The sequence below is a fragment of the Pteropus alecto genome, unplaced genomic scaffold (genome assembly GCF_000325575.1).
Source record: "Pteropus alecto unplaced genomic scaffold, ASM32557v1 scaffold30, whole genome shotgun sequence".
Taxonomy (NCBI): domain Eukaryota; kingdom Metazoa; phylum Chordata; class Mammalia; order Chiroptera; family Pteropodidae; genus Pteropus; species Pteropus alecto.
In genome coordinates, this window is record NW_006429782.1 from 2,491,049 (window position 1) to 2,513,044 (window position 21,996).

Below are 21,996 nucleotides of genomic sequence, written 5' to 3' on the forward strand. Positions count from 1 at the left end.
TTCCCCCGAGGGAGGTGGGAGCCCTGAGAATGCCAGCTGACATTTGAAAGGTGCCCCCGGCCACCGGCCACCTTGTGGAACATAAAGCCTGCAGGGGCGGGAGAGGCCTGGGGGAGACCAGAGAGGAAGCTGGGGCTAGTGGCCAGGTGAGCAGTCATGAAGCCTGGATGGGGAGGGGGTGGCAGAGAGTGGGGTGAGAGGTCAGCGGGGATTTACGGAAGCGAAGAGGGGTGTTCTAGGACTTGTACGAGCAGCAGGGTCTTGAGGGAAGGACAATATCCAGACGTCAGCCATGCTGGGGGACTCTAGAGACAGACAGGGGGCCAGACCAAGGCCCTGCGGGGTTCAGCCAAGGCTGTCCACTTCCGCCAAGGTCCCTCTTGGAGCAGCTGAAGAAACTCCAGGCCATTGTCGTCCAGTCCACCAGCAAGTCGGCCCAGGCGGGCACCTGCATAGCGGTGAGTCCTACCCCCAGCTCTGATGGTCCCCGGGATGAAGGGGGTGCTCGGCCTCGGCAGAGGAGCCTGCGGGAAGCGGGGAGATGAGTGCAAGCAGCGTGGCTGGAGCCCCAGCTCCAGGATGATCCAGTCTTCTGGGCCTCAGTGTCCCTGCCTACGGAACGGGCATATGCTCACGGGGCGGGGGGAACGAGGCGACACCTCCCCCGTCTCCGCAGGTTCTGCTGCTTTCTTTCGCCCTCATCGTCCTCCCCTCCATCAGCCCATTTGCCTCCAACAAAGCCGAGAGCCCCGGAGACTTCACGCCTGTGCGAGGTAGGTGGGCTGAAGCCGCTTGGCCTTCAAAACCCCCCTGGGCTGCATCGTGGGTGCAAGTCCCCACGCTGTGCCTCTGGGGGAGGGGAAGGGTCCTCTTGCAACTGCTCCCTGAGGCTGGGTGCTAAGGAAAGAGGAAACCCCAGCTCCCCGACCCCATCCCTCACGAACCCCCAACCCTTGCTCAGTTTTCTCCAGAACCCTGCACAACGACGCTGCTTCCCGCGTGGCCCTCGACACCAATCCAGGTTCTGAGGATCCAGGACTCCAGTCTGAGGCTGGTGCACCCCAGGGAGGGTCTCCAGGAAGCCCCAAGGTGGACTGGGACTCCCGGGACATGCTGGCTCTGGACACCTCGACGGAAGAGCTGGACAACTCCACCCTGGTCCCAGGCAACTTGACGGAGGAGCTGAGCCGGGCCAGCCTGCTAGACTGGGCATCGCCTAAGCCAGCGCTCAACCCTGGGCGCATAGGGCTAGAGGCGGCGGGGGAGGAGCTGTGAGCACCACCCAGATGCGCTGTGGTGGGTGCTGCAGTGGACAGTGAGGCGTGGGATCGGAGGTGAGGCAGAGACCTGTGCAGAGATGCCAGGAAGGAAAGGCACGAACTCACAGCTATGCACGCACAGGGACCCAGACATATGCATAGAAACTGATACTCAGACACAAGGCAGCCACAGGGCCAGAGCCTGAGAAGCACACACACAGACCCAGGCACAGAAGGAAACAGGCAGACACGTACGCAGGCAGACACCCACAGTGTGGCTCACGACTGCCCTGCCTGGGGACTCCTCCCTGTCCCGCCACACACAAGAAGGAAGCGGCTGACGCCACGGGGACCCTGGCCCCTGAGCATGGGCTGAGCTCCGGACTTTGGGGCGACCGTGGCCCACAGCCACCCCGTTTTCTAAGACTGCTGTGATCCTTAATAAAATGTTTTGACAGAATATGGTTGGCGTGTAGGCGGGGTGGGGTGGGGGCTAAATTGGAGTCTGGGGCTCCCCAACTCTCAGAACGAGGGGTTGAGCTAGCTGGGGATGGGTGAGCGAGGTGCAGGGACCCCAGGTTGGAAAGGGGGCCAGCAAAGTGCCGGGTGTGCCTTCAGCACCTTGGAGAGCGGCGGTGAGCGGAGCGTGAGGTCCTCGCGGCTCTGGGGACCCCCCCAGCCCTTCCAGGGCATCTGCAGAGGGACTGGACAGCTGCCTCTCTGGAGGGCTGGGCTGCCCACGCTGCTCATTTCACCGACCAGAACACCGAGGCATCAGAAGTGAAGGACCTGCTCAAGGTCACAACTGGGGTGTCTTAGGCCTCTCCCCGCCCCGGCCCCTCCCTGGCTGCTTTGTGCAGGTGTCCCCCGGGGCTGCAATTGGGACCAAAAGACACAGCCTCTTTCCTGGAGTAGCTAGAGCAAATATTTAACCCTGCAAATCAGTACATAATTACAAACCGAGGGCTTCATGCCAGCTGTTGGTATGCCCCTCCTTCGCCCCCTGGCCTGAATTGCAAGGAAGCCCAGACTGACGTCCCAGGGGGACTAGGGGACCACGCACTCCTGCCCCCTGGCGCGAGGTTGTGGACGTTAAATACAGACTCAGATGCAAGAAGTTCTGCTTTTATTGCATCGAAGATTTTTCTGGAAGCCTGGAGGGGAGCCAGGGGGAACCCCTTTCTCCCTCTCGCTCCAAAGGCAGTGTGAGCCTCGACTGTCTGTCCCACCAAGAAGTCCGGCTCCCTTCCCTCCTGAAGGGACTGTGAAGGCAGTTTAGGGAGGCAGGGGTTGGGGGTGCGAGGGCCAGGGCAGGGAAGTTAACCCTGGTTTAGGCCAGAAATTGAAGGAGGTCTGGCCACACCTTCCCAGAAGGTCCTGAGTTAGGGGCTGGGGCTGGGGCTGGGGCTAGGGGGAGGAGCAGGTGCCTGCAGTGTCAGCTCCAAGGTCAAGGTCCAAGGTGTGGCTACTCCTCCCCCTAGAGGCCCCTAGAGCCACAGGGGGCCCACGGAGGGTGAGTCTGCCCAAGGTCCGGAGCATGATCTCAGCGCCCTGAGGTCTCCCCCAGGTCAGGGACAAGTGACAAAGTGAGAAAGAAACGGTAAGAAAAAAACGAATCCACAGTTTCTACAAAAAGCCCCCTCTCCCTGGGGCCCCTGGTCAGCTGGGAACCACCTCGGCCTTTACCCTTTTGAGGGGCCTGTGTGGGCCAGCACTGTCCAGCAGCTCCCTTTTGAGGCTGGCGGGTCCGGTGCCGTTGTGCTGGGCGAGGCACTCGGCTGTGGGCTCCTCCTTGGGACTGGCGGGCTCTGGGCCATTGAGCTGGGCAGGGGGCTCCTCCTTGGGCTCCAGCTTGGGGGCTGGCGGACGGGGCAGCGGGGGCAGCGCCTTGTCCAGCACGCGGGGGCCGTCCCAGGCGGGGATCTCCAGGCCCAGGTGTTTCATGAGCTGGGCCATGACCACGTCCACGTAGCCGTGGATACGCAGGTCCGCCTGGCGGTCCTGGGGGATGGGGATGGGTCAGGCGGAGGCGGAGGGCTCACTGGGGCCCTGGGGAAGGAGGCTGTCCACACATACATGCTTGGTGGGCTGAAGGTTGACGATGACCAGCCGGCCTCCGCGGCGCTTGGTGGCAAGGGGCAGGTTCCCGCTGGGCCGGATTTGCAGAGAGGTGCCCAGCGTGACAGACAGGTCTGCGTTCCTGGGGCCAGGAGCTGGGTCAGGCCGAGTGCTCCTGCAAGGGCCTCCACAGCCCTCGCCCCGCCTCACGGGGCTAAGGGGCCGGGCCGCCAACCTTAGCCCTGCCTGGGACTCTACTGCCACACTACCCCTGTTGAGCTCACGCAGGAGGCCCAGGTCGGTCCTGGGAGGCCAAGCTCCCTGAACCTCCCCAGCCACCTCCTTTATGCCGGAGGCACTTCCCCACCCGGTTGGGAGAAGCTGATGTGGTTGGCTAGAATCCGAGCTCAGTCACATCCTGGCTGCGTGCACTGGACAGGAGGCGCCTTGCGGAGGCCTCGGTTTATGGGCCTGTACAGTGGGCCCAGTGCAGCACCCATCGTGGGCCACGGTGAGAACCCCAGGGCCAGGCGGGTGAGAGGCTCAGTACACAGCAGCTGCCACTGTTACAGGGAAAGCAAAGCCCAGAGAGTGTGGGCTGCCTCCTTCAGGAAGCCTCTCCCGACTCCACCTCTGAGCTGAGTCCCGTGCCAGTGCCCTGTGCCGGAGCTGCCTGTGCCTCTGCCCCACTCCCTGCCCGCCCCGCCCTGGGCTCATCTGGGGGCCAGACCTGCTGGCCTCGTCGGCGAGAGTGAGGTCCCGGTCCGGCAGGGCATCCTCCCAGTCCAGGATGGTATCCCTCAGCTGGCCCCTGCGGGGGAGGGCGGGGCGGGCATCAGCGTGGAGACTGCCACTGCCCAGGCCCGGGCTCGGGGCTCACTCACCTGCAGGCCCGCAGCCCCCGCGCCTTGGCCGCAGTGCAGAGCCGACCTGTGGCCTTGAGGCCCATGCTGCCCACGACAGTGTCCCGGATGTACTGCCTGTGGGGAAGGGGGTGGTCAGCCCACTGCCAGTCCACCCTACGCCCCACCTGAGAGGGGTCTTCCCTCTGGGAGAAGCTGTTCTCCCAGTGACCGGAATCTAAGCACAAGGGACCATCCGACGACCCCGGGGTGGGGGTAGAGGTGAGGATGGGGGTAGGGGCGCTTCGTGAAATGGGGGGCCGGCCGCTTCGCGGCGTCCGCAGCACTGGAAATGGGACCTGGGGGAGCTGTTCCAGGCATGCGGCACTAAACAGACGTGAAAACGGCATGCAAAGCATGACCCTGGCTTGGACGTGGGGCCAGGAAAAAAGGGCAAAAATGGAGCTCTGGGAATAGGGACTAGGGACTGAATCATCATGTCGCACCGTCTTCCCATTCCCCAACCTCGGTAGCCGCCCTGCGGCCGTGGAAGAGAACGCTGAAGCTTGAGGGGGACAGAGACTTAAGGGTTTTGGGGAAAAGGATGAAGAAGGCTGCCACTCAGTCTTGACTGGCACAGCACAAAGATGGGTGACACAGTGAGACAAGGAAAACAAATTGTGGTGAAACTAAGCCAGGGGTCAGCAAACTACGGCCCTGTGGATCAGATCCGGCCCTCCACTTGTGTCTTTGTAAATAAAGCTTTATTGGCGCGCGGCCACGTCCATTCCTTTACATGGTATCTATGGTGGCTTTTGTACTACAACAATGGATGTGCCAGAGTCTGGCCCACGGAGCTGAAAATATGTACCATCTGGCCCCCTACAGGAAAGTTTGTTGACTGCTGATCCAGTATGAGTTCAGCGTAAGGATCCTGCAAGCTTTCCACAGGTTTGAATTTTTTCAAAAGAAACTTGGAGAAAAAAAATTTTTTTTTTATAACAAGTGGGGGACCCCGCCTGTGCTCTGGTCTCAGAGAGCCCACCTACACGGGAGGCGCCGTGACCCCCCACAGCCAGTTCTTCAGCAGGGGGAGACATACCCAGAGTAGGGTCACACCCGTCACACCCTGAGAAGACATGTGGCACCCAAACCCCCATCCCGCACTTCAGAACGCAACCTTATTTGGGAAGGGCGTGACTACTGTGGACGTAATGGGTTAAAGTGAGGTCACACTGGAGGAGGATGGCCCTGGTCCGATACAGCTGGTGTCCTGACAGGGAGACACGGACACGCGGACGATATGGACATGTGACAACAGAGGCGGGGGTTGGAGAGACGCGTCTATAGCTAAGGGACACCGAGGAGTATCGCAAAGCGCCAGAAGCCCGACGAGGCAGGAAAGACGCCCCTTCCCGTTTCCAGCGGGAGCACAGCCCCACCAACACCCCGAATTCGGACTTGCAAGGCCCTTCCGCACAGCCCGACCTGAGAGGCGACAGAAAACGGGCCGGGGTCCCCACGCCATGCCCACCCCACTGCACCCCACGTGGCACTCACATCTTACACTTGACACATTCTTCTACAAACATGTTCCCGTGGAGCTCCGCCAGCTTGTCCCTGTGGGGGGAGAGGCCTGGTGCTGCAGTGGGCTCCCCGGATCCTGAGGCTTCCGGCCTGGCACCAAGCCCTCCTCCTCCAGGAAGCCCTCCCTAAGCTCTCAGCCACAGGATCCAGGGATTCCCTCTTTCCAGCACCTGCAGCTGTGCAACCCTGGGCAGGCGGCCCAACCTCTCGGAGCCTGAGGACTCATGACGCCAACGGCTGACCCCACTTCACACGCGGGCAGCCCGTCTATTCCCAAAATCCATCCATCACCATGGCAGGGCCTCCCGACGTCGCCAGGCCCAAAGGACAGGAATGCTAATCTCCAGTTTGCACAGGAAGAAACTGGGGCTGTGGGTGGCCCTGAAGCACGGGCTTTGGAGGCACAGGAACCTGAGAGCGACTCCTGGCACCGCCACCTTGGGTAGGTCACTTGACCTGAGTCCCGATCCCCATCTGTGAAATGGACAACATTGTCCAACTCTTGGAATGTTCGAGGTAACAACTGTCAGGCCTGGGAGGCTCTTCCCACAGCTCCCTCTGTCACCTCCTCCATGTCCCCTGCGACTCCTCACAGCCCCATCCTTTCTCTGCCCCGGCAACGATCGTCCCCTGACACAGAATCTAATTTGCTCGTTTGTCCTGTTTCCTCTGCACTGGAGCGTAAGCCAGGAGGGCAGGCCTCCTGTCGGTCGGGAGTCCTGGGTCCCATGCCTAGGACAACGTTGCGTGTAGCAGGTGCTCAAGGAATCGCTGCCGCGTGGGGCCCACTTTGCTCCCGTCTGGACCGGTTGGTGCTGGGGGACGAGTGTCTGCTCCCCCAGTACGACACAGATTGGTGTCACTTTGAGGTGAGCAACGGTGCTGGGGGCAGGCGGGTGGGGGAGCCGGCAGGAAGCCTGTCCGTCAGGATATCCGAGGCATTAAAATCCCCGAATACTGCCCAGCCTCCCTCCCCCACAGTCTCCTCACATCTCCTCCTCTCCGGGAAGGAACTTGCCAGCGGGGGGCCCTGCCCCACTCTGTCCCACCTCCACACACCCTGATGCGGTATCTACGGACACGGACGTCCCTGGGTCTCTGTGTCCCCATAAGAAGCCCTAACCCCCTGTCCCATGGAAATGTTCTTGCTGCACAGTGAGAAAACATTTGCTTTGATTTCTAGAAGTGTCCACACAGGCCCTACGGGCTAGGTCTGCGGTGGCCTGTCGGCGAACCACTCTGGTTGTAGAGAGGGGGAGATGCTGAGGTCACAGCCCCGAGCAGGGCCCGAGGGTCACCGGGGGCCACAGTTCCTCGGGTATTTATGTGTTGATGTGGACAAAGGCCCAGGACGGCGCCTGGCGAGACTTTATGCCCCGCCCAAGCGCTGGATCGGGGCTCAGGCCCTTCACAGGAGCGGGGACGGCTGCAGGGGACGGCCGTGGGGACAGAGGCAGGGGACAGCTGTGGGGACGGCTATAGGGGACAGCCACAGGGATGGCTGCTTGGAGGCAAGGGCTTTGCCTCGTCCCTCGCCTGTGGGGCCCAGCTGCTTGTACGGGCAACTGACCAGGCTCTCGCCTGTCCCCCGGGGGAGGACCGGGGACGGTGGCGGAGAGAGCAGTGCAGCTGGTGCTCAGGAACCAGTCTTTCTGCCCGGGTCCCGGTTCACGTGCAGCGGGAGAGCAATGAAGAGGAACTAAAATGCGGCCCCCGCTCCCCATTTCTTCTCCTCCCCTCCTCAGGGGAGACTTCGCGGCCACCCCGGGACCGGGAAGAGAGGACCCCAATTCTTGAGATGTGCCCAGGAGGCACTGACAATGGCAGCTCTGGGTTGGGAAGTCCTACGAAGCGCCACGTGCCTTTCCCGGCCGCCTCGCTGAATCGCCACATCGGCCTCTCGAGCCCACCTCACGAATGACGGAACCGAGGCCCAGAGGGAGGCGCGGCCAGGCCGAGGCTGAGGCCCAGGCCCAGGCGGCGGGCAGCCGGGCGTTACCTGGGGAAGCCGGAGCGCATGTGCAGCCCGTCCACGTTCTGGCTGACCAGGAAGTGGAGCAGGCCCACACGCTCCAGCTGAACCAGCGCCATGTGGGTCTGTGTGGGCCGAGCGTTCTCGAAGGTGGTGTCGAACTTGGGGGCCAGGCCCCGCTCCTCCATCGTCCAGACGCCATGGGGGCCCCTGAAGGCGGCAGGTGGGGAGAGAGGCAGAGACAAAGAGACGAAGTTTAGGAATCAGGGGAAAGAGGGCGACAGAGAACTGGAGACAGAAGGAGAGAAAGGCGGGAGAGAGTGAGGCCGAGTAAGAGGGGACGAGGAAGAGGGGGAGAGAGAGAGGGAGGAAACGGAGGGAGGGAGGGAGGGAAGCGAGAACACGGCAGCCCGGGGCACACGCTACACTTCTGCTGCGCCGAGCCCGGCCCTGTGCTGGGCGAGCTGGGGTCCTGGTGGGCCCGGGCCCTGCCCCCGAGGCGTCCTTGATCCTGTCGGGGAAATGCCGGTGGACACAGAACCTCCGGCCCTGGGAGCTGGGACGGCCCAGTGGAGGTGGTGAGGGCCCTGTGGGGGAGTGTGGGACGGCTTCCTGGAGGAGGCCAAGCTGTCTCCCGAACTGTGACAGGGAAAGGCGCGGCAGTTCAGGCAGAAGGGGTAAGCGGAGGCCCGAGCGGCTGGCCGCCCTGTAAGTCTGGGGAAATGCAAGCGGTCTGGGGGCTGCGGCGGGGGCGAGAGGCGTGGAGGCTGGAGAGATGACCCAGGGCTGAGTCGGGGAGGGCTTGGAACGCTCCTGAGTGGCAACCGGGAGCTATGGTAGGTCGTGGAGGAGGGGCGGGGGGATTCACACCTTAGAATTCTAACATTCTTCCAAGGAAGCTGCTCTCCTGCTCCGAGAGCCTGGGCTGGGGGCCCCAGAGGCCTTGGAAGAAGAGTACAAATGCAACAGGCTTGTCCTTTGGGGAAAGGTTGCAAACTCAGCACCTACAGAGGCCACCCAAGGGACACCGGTTTGAGACCCCTGCTTTCCAGCTACAAGATTCTTGTCATGTAGTCTGCCTGAATCAGAGAGGGGTTTAGACATTAACTGGTTTCACACCCTCATTTACGGGTGAGGAAACTGATGTCCAGAGCAATAAGCCTCTGGGCTTAACAGAAAAATATTTTCAAGTGCGTGTAGGGCTAATTGTCCCTGATATTGATTCTCCTCATCTTCTAGGGTATTAGTACCCCAACATTTAGGCATGCACAGTGAGCCTAGATGAAAGACTGCATTTCCCAGCACCCCTTGTAGTAAGTATGATCAGGTGACCAAGTTTTGGCCAATGGGAGTGAATGGAATGTTGGGTGTGACTTAAAGGAACAAATCTGACAGTGGGGGGGCGGTCTTTCCCGTCCCCAACACCCAGGGGCTGGAAAGATCACTCAGGGCCCTGCGGGGGGGTCAGCAGGATGGGTTGCGATGCCCGGGCACCTGTAGCTCACCGGGAAACCCTTGGCAGCTAGCGGGCCCTGCCTTGATCCCCCTCCACGTCCACAGACCTGAAGTCGGGGATGCCTGAGGCGGTGCTGATGCCGGCGCCCGTGTGGAACACCACGTTGGAGGACTGCCAGACCAGCTTCGCCAGCTCCCACACTTTCCGCTCCAGCTCCTCGGGGGTGTCAAAGATCTGTCGTGTGAGAGAGCAGAGGGGAGTGGTCAAAGCGTGTCCCACGGTGGCAAGGCCACCAGCCACAGATGAGCTGCCCCTGCCTTGCCGGGGGGTGAAGAGTGGATCTGTCACGCCCCTCCTCTGCCCATGGCTCTCCAGGGCACCCCCTTCCTCGGGGTGAAAGCCCAAGTCCTCTCCGAGGCCCACTGCCTACAACACCCTTTCCCCAGACACCCCCACCCTCCCCTCCTTTAGGTCTTGGCTCAAAAGTCACCTCATTTGCACACCCAGGTTCATAGCGGCATTATTCGCAATAGCTAAAACCATGGAAGCAACCCAAGTGTCCATCGATGGATGAATGCATAAACGTCCAGGCACTGGGGTATTATTCAGCCTGAAGGCAAGAAACTCTGACACATGCTACAACGTGGATGAACCTTGAGGACACTGCGCTGAGCGAAATAAGCCCAACGCAAAAGGACAAATACTGCGTGATTCCACTTATGAGGTCCCTAGAGGAGTTAGATCCATAAATACAGAAGTTAGATGGTGGGGCCAGGGTCGGGGAGAGAGGGAGGGGAGTGAGTGTTTAATGGGGACAGAGTTTCAATTTGAGACGATGAGAAAGTTCTGGAGATGGTAGGGATGGTTGCACAACGTGGATATACTTAATGCACACTTAAAAATGGTTAAGGCGATACATTTTATGAAAGGTGTATTTTATAGTAGAAAACATGGAAAAAGCCATCTCAGCGATGCCTCTCTGACCATCTGGTTTCATGCAGCCCCCAGCTCTCTTCATCATTGCCAGCTTTACTTTCCCCCCATCTCACTTATATTTATTTGCTGCTTCTCTGTCTCCCCATTGGAACGAAGGAGTTTTGTCTTTGTTCCCTGCTGTGGCCCCAGGACCACAGAAAGTGCCTGGTGCACAGTAGGTGCTCAATAAACATTTGTGGAATAAAGTGAATACAGGCGAGAGAGGAGTGGGGCTTCGGGAGGGTTCACGCCATCTGTGAGCTCCGTAACTGCCTGCATCAGAATGAACGGACTAGCCGTCACGGGATGGGGGCAAGCTTCCCCCCAGTTTACGGAAGGGGAGAAGAGACGCAGAAGGGGAGTGACAAACCCAAGAACTCAATGTATGGAGGGGACTTCCTCTCGGAGCAGCTGGCGGGGTCCTTCTGACACATACATCCATCAGGGTTCCTCCCCAGCTCAAAACCTGTTTCCATCACCCTCAGGTTAAAGTGTCAACTCCTCAGGCTGGCATTTGGGGCCCATCCTGGCCTGACTCTGGAAACCCTCTGGCCTAATCTGTACCCATCTCCCTGCCTTTGCCCCTTCCTTCTAGAACTACAGCCCCTGCCCCCTGCCGGAGCTTCGGGACCTGCCCACGGCGGCCCCTGCCTCGGTGTCAGCCCCGCGGACCCGGGGCGCGGAGTGCTCGAGTCCCCGGGCGCGCTGGGGGCGTCACTTCCCGCCCCCTCCTCACGGGGAAGTCCCTCCCATTGTCTAGCCTCGGGGACTCCTGATATTCCCACAATGCCCCGCTGCCGCCTGGCCCCGCCCGGCCCACCGCCCGGAGGGGGCGGCCTGCGGACCCCCGGCCGCTCTCACCTCGGGGAGACCGCACTTGCCCTTGTCTGCGTACGGCGACAGCCCCGCCGCGTAATTCACCGACATTCTCGCCACTGCAACGGGAACAATAAAGTTTCCCTTGTTGAGGCCACTTCCGCCGGAAACGGGGCGGGACGGGGAGGAAGGAGGAGCCGCCCAGCCTCTACCCCCCAAGGCGCATGCGCCGCCTCATGTTGACGCCGCAGGCGCCATCTTAACTGCTGGTAAAAGAACTCGACGGTCTTCAAAAAACTCGCGTGAAGTGGGAAAGGGGCAGTGACCCGGGCGGGAAGCCGGGCGGCCGTCTGCGTGAGAGTTTTCCACCCGCGTCCAAAATGAGCGACGCAAGCCATTCCCCCTTTTTACAAATTAGTAAACCGATGCTGCACCTTCACCGCCCCCAAAAGGATAAAGTCAGAGAGAAGGGACCCAGGACTCGGGCTTCGAGTCCAAGATTGTTTGCATTGCACATTTCAGAAGTTTGTAAAGTCACGAGTACGGGGTACCTGTGGCGGTGAGCAGCTTGGGGTCTCACTAGGGAGCATCTTGGACGCCACTCTTAAGTCACCTGAATGTTATTCAGGTGGATGGAAATCTCCACGCACCAGGAGACTAGAGAAACCGCTTAAGGTCATGGGGCTTTTAGGACTTATTGAAGGAACGTGTGTTGAGCACCTATTGTGTGCTGAGGAGACACTGGAGAATGGGTGTCACCTTGTGGCCAATCATGGACACAAGCCGGTGACTGGACAGTGGTGACTTGGTGTGACTGAGGCGCAGTGACGGCTCGGGGCAATGAGGGAGCTCAGGGGAGGCACTTGACCCAGCCTGGGGACATCCAGAAGGGCTTCCTGGAGGAGAGGACGTTGTAGCAAAGATCTGAAGAGCGAGTAGGAGTGAGATGGACTGAGAGAGCAAGTTGGGCGTGACGTGGGGTACAGAGAGACTGCGCCTGGCCCAGCGAACAGCAAGTGCAAAGGCCGGAGGGAGAAGGAGAGGGAGAGGGCGGCTCATTCCAGCAACTGAAATCAGTCCAGCGATGATGGGGAAGTACGGTGGCCTCTTCCCGCCGGAGCCCTGTGGCCAACAGGCAGCCCCGCTGCCAACCTGTCTCCTCCCTCCACTCATCCCCGGCCCCCTGGGGCAGCCGCCCGCTCAGAGCCGATCGGGTGTCCGAGCTGAGCACACGGAACTGCTGGTACAAGCTGGTGGCCCAGCCGGGAGCGGGTAACCGGAGCCAGCAGTGAACACGGTGGCCTGGGGCTGGAGTCACTGGAGCTGCAGGAGGTAGGAGAGGAAGGAGGGGAGGGAGGCTTGGGATGGTGGCTCTCCTTAGGGCCTGGGGCAACTTGTACCTGAGCCCTGGTGTGTGGGAGAAAGGAGAAACCGGTGTGTGTCCCAGCCACGCTGAGGAGCCTCCCAGGCACCCTGACACACACACACACACACACACACACTGGTTCGGGCGCTCATTTCACACTTCCCCGCCTTGCTCTAGTCTAGGTATGTACTTCCTCTTCCTGCTACTGCTCAGTATCTTACCTGGCCTTCAGACTCTGCTTAAGTATCATCACCTCTTCCTCGAAGCAGCTTCCTGCCTAGATGAGGGCACTTCCCCCTCCCCTGAGCCCAGGGATTCCCTCCGCCCCAGGCAACCTGTGGACTTCTCATTACACTCTGCTCTGGGTGTGACTGAGTCCTTTAGACAGGGGTGAAGGAAAAGGGTGAGCTGGGTGGTGAGCCGAGGAGTACGTGGAGTGAATGGGGCGAATCGAAGGTGTGAATGGATGGACGGATGAGTGGGTAGATAGGAGAGCGAATGGATGGGAGGTTGGATGGAGGAGTGGATGAATGGATGGTGAATCAATAAGTCAGCGGAGAGTAGGTTAAGAGTGGATGGGTGGGTGGGAGGTGGACGGTGGTTGGGTGGTGAATGAGGCCTGGTCGAAAGGTGCAGGAAGGACCGTGAGAAGATGAGTTGGTGGGTGGATGTACCAGTGCTCGGGTAGGAAGTCGAATGCACAGGGGAATAGATTGAGTGAGTAGATAGACGGAAGGGTGGCTTGCAGAAGTCATGGGCAGAAGGACAAGTGAAGAACACGCCTTTACAGAAATCCTGCTCAGACATAGGAAGAAATGCCTAGCCACACACCTAGCAAAACATGCCCTCGAGATACCCCTTCCTGATCTCCATACCTGCACACGCATGAAACATGGAACAGGCCGAGGTGCACAGACACGCATGCACACACACCCCTCGTGCTTGCGTGTGTACAGGATGCACACAACTATCACCCCAGGCCTCCACCTGCCCTGGGTGATTCCTCTTCATGCTCTTATGCAGGCGGAAGCCAGGCTGGTATACGGGGACTTAGCTGCAAGGATGTTCTCTCTGGCTATCCAAGAAGCGTGCCTCTGTGCTAAGCGCCTCAGCTCTGGGCCTGGCCCCCTAGGATCCCCTAACTGTTCAGGAAGATAGAACCAGTCCAGACACCTGTAGCTTGTGGAGCCAGGACTGGGGAAACTCGACCTGAGGAGTTAGAGATTTGACGACTGGTGAGAGGCAGAGCTGATCAGATCACGGGATTTTGGAACTGGGCTGTATAGGATGAATAGGAGTTCACCAGAGAAGGGGGAAAAGCAAGGCAGGTAGAAATTTCTAGGTAGAAATAACTGCACAGGTAAAAGCTTGGAAGCCAGAAAAAGCTTGATCTGCTTGGGCCACAGGGAATACTGGTGAGGTGCATTATTGAGCACCTACTGTTTGCTGGCCCTATGCCAGGAACCTCACTGAAAACTGACCATGAGTTGGTCAAGAGGGGATTATCTTCCTCATTTTAAGGATGAAGGAACGTGAAACTCAGAGAGGGCAAGTGACCTGCTGAGGGACACACAGCAGTTAGGAGATGGGGCAGGAAGGTGTCCATCCTGCCCTAGGGGCTGGGATGGCCCAGGGAGGAGGAAGTGGTCCTTTTGGGGTGGGGGGAGCCGACCTTCTCGCACCAGGACTGATGTCCCTCACCCCTTGCCCTTTCCCAGGTGGCGTGGGTTGAGGACAAACACCGGACACTGGCCATGAAGACTCTCCGGGCACGATTTAAGAAGACAGAGGTGAGTCTGAGGCCACCGAGATGCCCAGTGTCCCCCGGCCTTGGCTTCCTGTCCCCCAGGGCCTGGCTGAGGAACTACTGGGCCTTGGGCCATTGTCACTTGCCCATCAGATTCATTTGGAAGCTGCCATGTGACCAGGGCCTTCCCTGTTCAAAACTCTTCTCTGGTTCCTCACCGCCCACAGGTTCAAGTTTATCCCTTTAGCCTCCTCTGGCCACCTTCTCCATACTTTCCTCTCTGCTGGCCCCTGCTGCCATGATGTCCCCTCCACTTCTTGTTCAAGTTATCCGGCCACCATCCCTTAGCCCAGGCTCCTCCCTCCACCTGGAATGCCCTCTCTCTGTGTCGCTGCTTATCAGACCTTCCCCATTCCTCCCAATTTGGCTCCAGGTACACTACTTCCAGAAAAATCTCTCCTCTCCCCAGCTACAGCGACCACTCGCTTTTCTGAGGACTCACTTTCTCGAGGACCCCGATCTCTTACTTTCGACTAATTGTTCGGCAAACATTCGTATCAGGCACTGTTCTAGGCACAGAGCAAAGAGCGAATAGGGCAGACAGAGATCTCTGCGCTCCGGAGCTGGCAGGCGGGTGGAGAGATGGACACTAGACAAGGTGAACGAGTGAAAGGTGTGTTTTGTTCCACGGAGACGAAGCAGGGAAGGGAGTTGGAATGTCCGGGAAGATGGCTGCAGTTTTAAAGCAGGTCGTTGGCAAAGACGTCGCCAAGAAGCTGACGTTAGAGCAAAGATCAGAAAGGGAAGAGGGAGGGACTTGTGTGTTTATTGGAAGGAAGTGCATTCCGGGCGGAGGGAACAGCCCGTGCAAAGGTCCCGAGACGGGCTGAGCCTGGCTTCCCTTGCAGCTATATCTCGGACACTCCTTCGCCAGTCATTTCCACTCCCTCCTGGCCCCCCGAGTTCCTGCCGTGTGGTGGCCGGTCCAGGTGCCGATGAAGAGACCCAAGTGAGGGTTTGCATGTAGAGTCGTAGTGCCCCTTTGCTGTGCTGGCCTCGGTGAGGCTCGACTTCACACTTCCGGCACGTAGACACCAAGGTCCAGACCGGTTAACTCCCCTTCACAGAGCAAAGTGGCAGCAGAGACATTGAACCCCGCCTGTGCCTAACTGCAAAGCCCTTAGACTCTTGCCAGGTGACAGGGCCTCCCATGAGGCAGGCGTAGCCCAGGGCAATGGAAGAGGCTACCTGAAGGCTGCACTGCTGGACCAGGACGACTTAGATAAGCGGGGCACACGGGACAGGGTCAGAGACCGGTGTGGGCAAAGGCCCACGTGGAGGCCGGGCCAGGCCTGGTTGATTCACGGGCATATGGGATGATAAGCGGGTTTTTTTGACAGGCACAGAGAGCACCTGACGGGGAGCTGAGGGCAGAGAGGCCCCCGCCCAAGGAGCCCTTTAAAGCCACAGACGGGGGCAGGGCCACAAGCCCTGTTTTAAAGTCAGGTGCCTCTGGGTTTGAACCCCGTCCCACACAAGCTGGGTGACTTTGGGTCTGCTGCCACCCGTTCTGTGGGCTCCCTCAGTTTTCCCAATTTATTTTATGTATTTTTGTTATTTATCGATTTTAACATTCCTTTTCATTTTCAAATTTATCTTAATTTGTAAATCGAATGTTATCGAATTCATTTTTATTTTTATTTCTGTTTTGATTTGTGCTTTGGAGATGCTAATGGGATTAATTCTGTTAACAATCTGTGAGGTGCTAGCTTTCATTATCCCGCCTTATCCATGAGGAACGGAGGCCCAGAGAGGTTAAGGAATTTGCCCAAGGGCACACAGCTTAAAAGTGAGACACCAGACTTCTCCCAGGGCTGTGCTGCTGTGAACAGGATTTGGCCTTTTATTTGATTGAAAAGAAGAGAGAGAGAGAGAGAGAGAGAGAGAGGAATAAATGGCTCACGCATCTCGGACAGAACGTGACATTCGCTGTGGAATGACCCTAACGTTTCTTCTCCAGTTGGAAATCAAGCTCTGACTTAGATTTTTCGCATTAGCCCCCCCAAGAATTTCCGACAAGTTGTCGCTGGTGGTAAGCCAAACCAAATGATCGTCTCAAAAGCAGAATTGTATCGAAATCAAATCTTTCAAAAAGTTTTGTGTAGCTAAAAAAAAAAAGGCTTCTAATTCTAGGCATGGCTGTGTTTTGCAGGGTGGCGGCATAAAGTCAGGGGGTGGGGGTCGTAGAGGGGTCCCGACAGGCATTAAAACGTCAGACTGGGCATTAAAATGTCAGACTGGGCATAGGGCCACTGGGCGTGTCTGGCGTGGGGCGGGGACAATTTGCTCCTCGTGGGAGGAGCCTGTGGTGGGCCGGCCAGGCTGGAGCCCGCCGCAGCAGCTGGGAGGCCCGGGGGCGGAGGGGGGACAGCTTGTCCTCCGCACCCCCCCAACACAGACACCGGGCATCTGCCGTCTCTGCCCCCACCTGACGGCTCGGCTCCGGTTTCTCCACGCAGCGGGAGTCAGGTTCAGCTTTTGTTCAGCTCCCCGAGGGAAGAAAGCGAACACCGTGGCGGCAGCGGCCCCGCCTGGGGCTCTGCAGACCTTTGTTACCCTCGCCCTGCTCCGTGGCCCGGGCCCCCCGCTCCCGCCGCTGTGCGCTGCCCGCTCCGCCGCTCCCGTCCCGGCCTTTCCTGCAAGGCCAGCCAGTCTCCATTCTTGTTCCAGGGCCCTCAGTGTTCACATCCGACAAATGGGAGTTCACTGGGGCGGTGAGCCCAGCCTCCCGAGAAGATTGGGGTTTTTAGAGCTCCGGAAAGTCTTTGCATCCCTCTCCCATTCCCTCCTTCCCACCTCTCATTTATTTTCCAGAGTCAACCATTTCTTTAATTTGTTCGACAGACATTTATTGAGGACCTACTGTGTGCCAGGCCATGTCGTAGGTACTCGTTTAATTTAACACTGTTCTCATTCTTAATACTTTTTGAACGAGGGCCCCCGCATTTCCATTTTGTAACTGGACCCTGTCTAATCCCCCACCCCCACCCCACCCCACCCCACCCCCATACCTGCTGGGGATACAGCAGTGATCGAGATGGACCCAAATCCCTGCCCGCGTAGCGGTAACATTCTAGGAGAGGGACCAAGAAGGAACAATATTTTCAGAAAGGTACACGTGTGACGTCAGATAAGAGCAACAGAAGAGAAATAAATGCTGCTGAGGGGTCGGGGGTGGCGCGGGGGTCGAAGGGGCGGTTCCGGCGCCGGCAGCAGTGATCAGCCAGGTGGACGCCGGCGGCACAGAGGCTCAGAGCAGGGACGGAGCTGTCTGAAGACAGACAGGAGGCCACTGCGACCAGTCGGATTGGGCCGGCGAAATTTGGGGGCAATGCGCCCAGGGGGTTGACGGGGACCACTCACAGCAGGGGGAGGTGCGTTCCTCCTGGGAAGGGCCAGACGTAAAGTTTCTGGCTTCCAGGGCCTGCGGTCAATTCTGACCTCACAGCTTGGGGGCGGCCGTCTGTAAATGGATGTGGCTCCATCCGTAAAGCTTCACTATGGACACCAAAGTGCGAATTTCACACGATTTGCGTGTGTCACGAAATATTATTATTCTTTTGATTTTTTACCCCCCATCACTCATAAGTGTGAAACTCACGCTGAGCTCATGAGCCAGACAGACCCAGGCAGGGGTGATCCCCAGCTGCAGGGGACCTGGGCCTCGTGAGCAGTCAGCATGTCGTGCTGAGTGAGGTCACTGGAGGCTTTTGAGCAGGAGAGAGAGAGGGTCTGATAAAGGATGGAGGACAAAGGGGGTAAGGGCAGAAACCAGGAGACGGGAGAAGAGGTGTCCCCCAGAGAAGTCCTCAGTGACGGGGCTGGACCATGGCGAGAAGGGCTGGACCTGGATGAGTGTCCAGCCAGTGGACTGGGTGTGGGGTGAGAGACAGGGGTCAGATGATGCTGAATCTTGGCTTGAGCCCCTGGGGGGCTGGTGGCACCCACGGCACACTGCCGGGGCTTCACGGGGTGTCCGAGCTGGGGTAGTACCCAGGACAGGTCAAGGGCAGTGGGACCCTCGGGGCCTGAGCCCAGAGATCTGTTTCAGCCTCCTCCCTGGACAAGCCAGCCCCTTGGGGTGAGGGCTGAAGGCTGTGTCCTCTCTCAGTGGTTTAACTGAGCATCTAGTACATCCTACGTCCCCAAATTCGGCACTAGGTATGCCACAGGCCCAACCACGTCTTTCTGTGGTGAGCGAAGCCACACTTGGGGCACACTTCCTGTGTGCCGGCCACTGTGCCCCGTGCTTCGCACGTAGTACCTCGTGTGGTCCCCCAGGAGCCCCCTGCAGCAGCTGCTGTTAGGAAACCTCTTTCCCGAATGAGGAAAGTGAAGCTCAAAGCAGGCGAGGATCTCGGCTGTCGCAAAGGTGGGACAAGCTGGGGCCGGGAGAGCGAGGCCCTAGGTTTAAATTCCGGTGTGCGGGACTGTAGAGCCCACTGGCAGTTCAGTAAATGAATGAATGAGAGATGCCCACTGGCAGTTCAGTAAATGAATGAATGAGAGACGAATGAGTGAATGAATGGGGCAGTGAGTGTGTGAGCAGCGACTGAGGAGCGAGTGAGACAGTTTGGCAAGGAGGCAGTGTCAGGCCGTCTGCCAGGGGCGCAGGCCCCAGTCACCTGTGTCCCCCCAGCCAGCTCCCAGGAGGTGGGGACCACGCAGGAAGGCGGACCAGGAAGGCGGGTGCGTGGAGATCCGGTGGGCAGTCTGCGGGGGCGAGGGAGCCAGGGCCGCTTTGCCACCTCCTCCTCAGGGCCACCGGGTTAGGTCTGGCCAGGGCGGCACCCCTTCCCCTCCCCCAGATTCCTCCCGTGCTCTCCCCGCACCGTGAGGGAGGGGCCACCGGGAGTGGGGGAGGGGCGGGCTTTGGCACCACCGAGCGGGCGGGACGGCCGAGCTCCGGCAGCGCCGGCCCCTCCCCTCGACCCCTCCGGCCGATCACCGCCCGGAGCCAGGCTGCCCGGTGCCGTGGACGCCATGAAGCAGCTGTGTCTGTGCGCTGCCACATCTTTCGCGGTAGGGCCAGGGGAGGGGGCGCGGGAGCGGGCGGGGCTCCGTCCCCACCCTCCTCTCCCCGCCCCGCCCCTCCCCGCCCCCTGACCGTGCTGGGCCAGGACACCCCCACCCCCAAACCGGGAAGGGTGAGCAGAGAGGGGACAGAGGTAGGGGGATGGATGGGGCATTTGGGGAGACAGATGGGGACTTTGAGGACAGATGGGGACACTTAGGAGAATTGAGAGGGCATTTGGAGGGACAGTTTTGGATGAAGTCATTTGGGGGGACAATTTGGATGCTATTTTGGGAGACCATTTTTGGGAAAAGATATTGACATTTGGAGAACAATTTTGGAGGACATTTGAGGATTTTGCGGGGAGGACATTTTTGGGACCAATGATGGGATCATTTAGGGGGATGATTTTGGAGAACACGTCGGGACCTTGGGGAGGACATTTTGGAACGCATTCAGGCTATGGTTTTGGCAAACAGATCCTGGCAGACATTTAGGGGACAATTGTGGCACTTTAGGGCCAGCGGTAGGCTAGATGGCAGAGGACAGTTCTGAGGAGCATTTAAAGGGACACTTCAGGGGTTCCTACCGGAAGACTTCTGAGGGTAGTTCGGAAAGACATGCCGGTCAGTTTGATGGGGTGATGGAAGGGTGGCCGTTCGCTAAGGGGCAGGCTGGGAGCCTAGGTATGGGACGGCTTTTGGAAAGATGCTGGGGCTGATTTGGAATGGTTTAATTGGAGGATGCTGACATTGGGTGTTGGATGGACAGTTGGGGCAATGGGCCTGGGGGCAGATGTTACGGGGCACCGGCTTGGGGGACACTGTCTCAGGCCCCCGCCCAGGACCACCTCCCCCTACAGCTGCGGCTCAGCCCCACTGACCTCGGCTCCTGCCCACCCTGCGGCCCCTGCCCCCTCCCGAAGCCTGCAGCCAGAGGCAGGCACCAGGCAAGTGCCAGGGGCGGGGGTGAGAGCCCAGAGCCCTTGCCAGGGCGGGCGGGGAGGGGTCAGTGGCCGCCAGTCCCACGGTCCTCTGGATGTGCCCCGCAGAGCCAGGACTGGGGCAAAAGTGACGAGCGGTTGCTGCAAGCCGTGGAGAACAATGACGCTGCCCGGGTGGCCTCCCTCATCGTCCGCAAGGGGTTGGTGCCCACCAAGCTGGACCCCGAGGGCAAGTCCGCGTGAGTGCCCACGGCCTGGACGGGGTGATGGCTGAGGGCTGGCTACCCCGCCGCTGACCTCTCACCTCTGTCCTCCAGATTTCACCTGGCGGCCATGAGGGGGGCCGCCAGCTGTCTGGAGGTGATGCTGGCACATGGAGCCAACGTCATGAGCACAGACGGGGCAGGTACTGCCCGCCGGGCCCCGGGGGGCGAGGGGGAGAAACTCAGGTGCCCAGCCCGAGGGTCCAGCCAGGCCCTGCTTCGTGGCCTCAGTGTCCTTCTGAAAAAGGGGGGTTCTTTTCAGTGCCCCCAGGGAGGCACAGGGGCATGTCACACTTCAGTGACCAAGGACAGGGATCGTGGCTGGCCCCAAGCAAGGTGAGTCAACTCGTGGATGAAGAGTAGCCGGGACTCAGGTAGTGATTGAGTCAGAGGAGTAGGTGAGCTCGAGAAGTATCTGGGGGCATGAGGATAATGAGTTTGAGGGGAGTATGCGGAGTAGCTGGGGTCTAGCCGTAGCTGGATCTCTGGGAGTGGCTAGGACAGAAGGGGAATCTGGGTAGATGACTTAACTAGGGAACCGGGGGATAACTGAGCTGGAACGCATGGCCAAAGGAAGCAGGCTCGGGGCGTAACCGGGCCTGGGCATAGTCAGGTCCGAAGCTTTGGGCACAGGCGTGACAGCCAGGGATGTGGCGTAGCTGGGGGTTTGCAGAGGATCGGCGATGGGGATGCAGCCGGCACCTGGAGTAATGGGGGACTGTGGCTGAGCCGGGACGGAGAACAACTGTGCATTCTGAGGGGCATGTCTGGTGCTTCAACGTGGCTGAGCACGTGGAGTAGCTGGGGGTGTGGGGAGTAGCTGGGCATGGAGGGAGTAGTGGGGATGTGGAGAGTAGCTGGGAATGGGGGAGTAGCCAGGCGGTAGGCTGGAGGAGCACAGACGAGCTGGGGCTCGATGAGTCCCCGGCCACAGGGTAGCATGGCTCGAGGCAGTACCTGGATTTGGGGACTTTCTAGACACAGGGAAGCTGAGTCATCACAAACAGCTGACGCAGGTTGCGGGGCAGCCAGAGAGCTCCTCGAATGTCCGGGCCCTAGCAAATTCTCTCTCCCTTTCAGGTTACAATGCCCTCCATCTGGCCGCCAAATATGGGCGCCCACAGTGCTTAAAGCAGCTGCTGCAGGTCATTCCCTTTACTGTCTCAGATTCTCCCCTGCCCCGACTGCTCCTGACCCCAGGCATGCCCTGTACCCCCAGGGAGTCCCTGAACCTGGCTGTCCCCTGAACCCCCAAGTAGTCCCTGAACCCCCAGGTAGTCCCTGAATCCCGGCCATCCCCTGAACCCCCAGGGAGTCCCTGAACCCCTGCCATTCCTTGGTCCATTGTACTCCAGCTGCTCCTTGGACAGCCAGATACTCTCTGAGTGTCCAGATACTTTTCACCCAAGACGCACTCCCAGCTTCAGACACTTCCTGAGCCCCAGCTTCTCCCGAATCCTAGGTACCTGCTTGGCCACAGATGCTCCCAGAGCCCCGTCTACTCCCTGAGCCCCCAGTTCTTTGAGCCCCTAGCTGTTCCCCTTTTCTGACTAACTTTTGTGAAAACAAAGAGGCACTTGGCCCTTGAGCTGGGTCGGTGGGCGGGGAGGAAGGGGTGAGGCAGGAGCCTGAAATATA

General features: G+C 59.4%; 3 protein-coding genes across 3 annotated transcripts in view; 2 read left to right on the forward strand and 1 right to left on the reverse strand.

Annotated features, from left to right (window-relative positions):
* The window catches only part of CREB3L3 (cAMP responsive element binding protein 3 like 3), a 16,830-nt gene extending 15,555 nt beyond the window's left edge, over positions 1 to 1,275 (forward strand). The window contains exons 10-12 of the mRNA XM_015585158.1: positions 374 to 458; positions 677 to 773; positions 962 to 1,275. Of these exons, the coding sequence (XP_015440644.1) occupies positions 374 to 458; positions 677 to 773; positions 962 to 1,275 (496 nt within the window). The remainder of the gene's footprint in view (positions 1 to 373; positions 459 to 676; positions 774 to 961) is intronic.
* A 1,093-nt stretch (positions 1,276 to 2,368) lies between these two features.
* SIRT6 (sirtuin 6) lies at positions 2,369 to 11,135 on the reverse strand. Its single transcript, XM_006904108.3, has 8 exons — positions 11,011 to 11,135; positions 9,281 to 9,408; positions 7,746 to 7,928; positions 5,720 to 5,779; positions 4,202 to 4,297; positions 4,048 to 4,128; positions 3,336 to 3,459; positions 2,369 to 3,260 (listed from the first exon to the last, which is right to left on the reverse strand). The coding sequence occupies exons 1-8, from the start codon at positions 11,074 to 11,076 to the stop codon at positions 2,919 to 2,921; spliced, it is 1,080 nt and encodes a 359-aa protein (XP_006904170.1). The 5' UTR covers positions 11,077 to 11,135; the 3' UTR covers positions 2,369 to 2,918.
* A 94-nt stretch (positions 11,136 to 11,229) lies between these two features.
* ANKRD24 (ankyrin repeat domain 24) overlaps positions 11,230 to 21,996 on the forward strand; it is a 22,143-nt gene continuing 11,376 nt past the window's right edge. Inside the window, exons 1-6 of the mRNA XM_006904216.3 lie at positions 11,230 to 12,297; positions 14,050 to 14,121; positions 20,015 to 20,101; positions 20,204 to 20,334; positions 20,413 to 20,501; positions 21,439 to 21,503. Coding sequence (XP_006904278.1) covers positions 14,086 to 14,121; positions 20,015 to 20,101; positions 20,204 to 20,334; positions 20,413 to 20,501; positions 21,439 to 21,503 — 408 coding nt within the window. The 5' untranslated portion in view covers positions 11,230 to 12,297; positions 14,050 to 14,085. The remainder of the gene's footprint in view (positions 12,298 to 14,049; positions 14,122 to 20,014; positions 20,102 to 20,203; positions 20,335 to 20,412; positions 20,502 to 21,438; positions 21,504 to 21,996) is intronic.